Source organism: Morone saxatilis, unplaced genomic scaffold (assembly GCF_004916995.1).
Source record: "Morone saxatilis isolate NCDOM2014 unplaced genomic scaffold, NCSU_SB_2.0 Contig3, whole genome shotgun sequence".
Lineage (NCBI taxonomy): Eukaryota > Metazoa > Chordata > Actinopteri > Moronidae > Morone > Morone saxatilis.
The window spans coordinates 19,446,863-19,451,017 of record NW_023339873.1 but is presented as its reverse complement, the minus strand read 5'-3'; the positions used below and the strand labels follow the sequence as shown (position 1 = coordinate 19,451,017).

Below are 4,155 nucleotides of genomic sequence, written 5' to 3'. Positions count from 1 at the left end.
AGCGGCTCTACTCTGAGTCCCTCGTGGATGACCGAGCTTCTCACCCTATCCCTAAGGGAGACGCCGGCCACCCTCCTGAGGAAACCCATTTCGGCCGCTTGTACCCGCGATCTCGTTCTTTCGGTCATGACCATAGGTGAGAGTAGGAGCAAAGATTGTCTGGTAGATCGAGAGCTTCGCCTTCTCATTCGTGAACAAAACCCAGAGGTACTTGAACTCCTTCACTTGGGGTAAGGACTCACTCCCTACCCGGAGTAGACAATCCACCGGTTTCCTGCTGAGAACCATGGCCTCCCGATTTAAGGGTGCTGATCCTCATCCCAGCTGCTTGACATTCAGCTGCGAAGATCCAGTGAGTGCTGAAGGTCACAGTCCGATGATGCCATCAGGACCACATCATCAAACGATGCAATCCTCAGCCCACCAAACTGCAACCCCCCTTTCAGTTGTTATGAAGGTGGTGATCTGAATGAGACATTGTCGTCATTTTGTGCAGATTTTTATCAGAAATATAATGTGCAGTAATAAAAACTAAACATTTTGTCAGTTAAAACACCATATGTGTCAATTTATGAAAGCTTCTTGTCCTATAGCATTTATTTCCTTGTGACTGAAATACGGCGTCTTTGTTGATGTCTGAATAGGCTTGCTTTGTTGCTGCATGAAAGGTTCCTTTTAGTCTGTCTGCTGGGTTTGTTTTCTTTTCTTATGTCTTTAGACATTTGTCATATACACCTGAAACAATATTCCTTTTAAAGCTGTCAGCAGTGTATCAGGTACAAGAGCTTCAAACATGATCTAAATGAGCTCGAGTGAACTGTCAACTGTGCACCTTCTGCACAGCTGTTTACATTATGTTTGTGAATAAAACCAGTGTCTTATACCTGCATTTTAATTCTAACATGTTATAAAAGGAAAATTAACTCAGCTTCCTTTGTCAATGTGTTTTCAGTTTTGTTGTGTTAACAGCCATGCACAGAGACGCTAATTGTTAGCTGTTTAGCTGTATCCACCTCCATTCCAATGTTTGCGCATCTATTTGGTCATTTATCAGCGGCTGCGTGCCCTCTCCAGTCACCTCTCCAGCTCCTCGACACTCATACATCATTCCCCTCACAAGCCAAACCAACCCCCTGAGCACCCGGATAACAAAACTCACTTACTCCCAAAGGCAATTCATCCCCCACTGACCCACTTGTTTTTACAATCTGACAAGTGTGATTTAAGAACTGCGGTAGGCCAGGAGTGCAGCGGCCATGTCTGGCTGCACTTACCTGCCCCAGGAGCTTAAAGTTCAGCGACATCTCCACTTTGATACTTTTTACTCCCCTGTCATTAAACTAAGATAAATCGATGAATTTACATACCTTGCCCAAAGGTTTCAGTGTACTCTAGATAACTTTTTTCTTTCTTGATAAATCGTTCTGCTTGCGGTGTCAACATTATACAGAGAGGAAGCCACTGAGCACAACCAATGCATAATGCATGTGTTGAGCATGACTCAATACACATAGCAAAACCACATCCATACCCACACAGTTGGTCATAAATAAACAGACCCCTGCCTTACCTCATTTGAAAAAGATGCTATATTTTCTATCTTCTCTGCTCTTCTGTGAATGTCACGTCTGTAAGACTGTAAATTAAAGTGTGCGGGCATATGCACTGCTCACAGGCTTCAGTTTATAAAAAGTTGCTGAAAGGAAATTCATTTAGCATTGGCGAAAATGGGTAATGCTAATACATTTCAAAGAATTAGAACTGGATTATTCACTGACATGTTAATGTGGCTCTCTGCAGCCATTATGGCCGTGCCACAATGGTGGACTGTGGGAGGCCCTTAACTAATGTTTTTTGTCCAAAAGAAGATGCCACCCCCTCTTTTTAATCCATTGACTATGCCAGTTTCCCAGTGTGCCTTAAGGTTTCTCAACCACAGTGACAAAAAGGAGTGAAGTATTTTACAGAAATGTTGCCCTCTACTGCACTGTAACTAGACAGTCATTTCTGTGCTACTATGATGCAAGATTGATACTAATGACTGTAGTGACATACTGAAACTTATATGTGTGCTTAAACTTTTTATATTTCATATTTTCCAGTTTCTAGTTCTAGTTTAATTTTTGCTTAGATTGAACTGACAATAACATCTAGTACAACCACGCATTTTACCCTGTGAAATGGATAGTATACTGGCTGATCTTAAATTGTATCTGCATCAAATGCAGCAACATAAACCAACTTTATCATCACATGCTGTAATTTACACACAATTGGCATCAGCCATAAGTACTTCGATCCACTTACAGGAATATTGGTTTGTCTCATCTCGATTGTGTTCTGGATAGTTTACTAGCCGAGCAGCTAAAAGCAACATCAACATTATTTGGCATTTTCATTGTTTTATTTACTTCTGACACATAACAGTATAAATGTTTTTGTGTTTATTTATGCTGTACTTTATCTTGTCCTGGCACATGTCTGTGAACCGGTCCCCCTAATGTAAGTCTGAGCTTGAGAAAAGTGGCACAGAAGGTATATCATCTTGTCACACTGACAATTATGCAACATGAAAAACAAGGAGTACATTCATTACAAACTTCATGTTAAAATTAGTGTAGCATTACTGCCTATCTTGTCAGCTCAGCTAACAGCATTTTCTCCATTCACTGCCTCTCCTGTCATGGCCCCCAATGTTATCAGACTTCCGACTCGGAGTTCGTCTAAGTGGAGAACAAATCTACATAATACAGATCAAGGGCAAACTACAGTAAGCTGAGCCAGTCACTCACGATAAGAATCACTTCTCAGACACAAGATCCCCATCAGCAGGCAGTTTTTTCCGCTTTACTGTTTTGTTCTCTGTACTGTGATCAGCTTCTGATGATTAAGGTGGAGGTGAGCAGTCAGTTTCCACAATCTGGAGATAACGCCGCTCTGATTTGCATAGATATGCAAATGCCCCGGGTTACAGTTGAGTTGTTGAGACCGCTGATATCAATTGGTGTCTGTGTGTGTGTTTGCGTGTGTGCTCCCTCCCCTTGTGCTACCTGCTACAGTATCTAGGTCATTGTTTTTGCTGCTTGTGTTCCTTGTCTGATGGATATGTACTGTATTCAAAGCCAGATGCTTATGCAGCCTGGGCCATGTTATTTATGATGCTACAGGCAGTTTGTGTTATGTTATGTTATGTCATACAGGGTTTACAGTCAGGGGTTACATTAGCCTTTGTCACAGACTGATGTACTTTTATGTAGCAACTGCATATTTTCTGCTGTTTATAAGTTATGTTTTCCCTAAGCTACTGATTTGTGTTTTGTGTCGAACATATAAATCTAGCAGTGATACTCAATAAGTAAACTAGGAAAATAATCTGAGGCTTTTTTTCCTCGGCTCCAAAAGTAGATTTCTTTTTTGTTTGAGTTTGCTGGCAACAAGCAAATAATTTTCTAAACTCTGACTGCACTGAGGAAACAATTTGGTTTGCAAAAGGTACTGTAACAATAACTGTGATGAAATCTTCAATGTGACACGTTTTCTTCATCTTTTTATCCTCCTCTTCTCCCTCTCCTCTTCTCCCTCTCCTCTTCTGCCCAGTGTCCTCACCCGGCCCTAACATCACACTGGACGGCCAGTACCACTGTCACCAGGGGCCTGGGATCCCACTGGACAAACTATGCGACTTCAACACAGACTGTCCACTCGGCGATGACGAAGGCGACCTATGTCGTGAGTACAATGTGATACAGAAGCACATCTGTTGATAAGAATATGCGAGATGAAATTTACTTATGTGTCAGCCAACCTCCCTGCATTTGTTTCTGAAAAATGGCCGACTTGTGCAGTTGGTCAGCCGTAGTGAGTCGTCTTTAATGAAGCCGTTGCATCCAGCCCAGCAGAGCAACAACTCAGCGTCTGCATGAGCTTTCCTGAAAGAGTGGTGAGGGGAAAGGCAGAAAAAAAAAAGACAGCGTAGCTATGCTTGGCTAGCATTTCTCACCCTTGACATATTCCATGGTTGTTATTTCTATCTCTTTGCACATTTGTTTTCTGCTTTTCCCGAGGCCTAGGAGGCACACTCGCCAAGTATGCTGACATCTTATTCACAAGTAAAGTCCCCCAGGCCCTGCTGTTTTTGTGTGGGTGTGTGTGTGT

At 42.3% G+C, this 4,155-nt stretch overlaps 1 protein-coding gene across 1 annotated transcript in view; it reads left to right on the top strand.

Annotated features, from left to right (window-relative positions):
- LOC118336964 (leukocyte tyrosine kinase receptor-like) overlaps positions 1–4,155 on the top strand; it is a 186,595-nt gene that overhangs the window by 132,319 nt on the left and 50,121 nt on the right. The window contains 1 exon segment of the mRNA XM_035673737.1: positions 3,598–3,729. Coding sequence (XP_035529630.1) covers positions 3,598–3,729 — 132 coding nt within the window.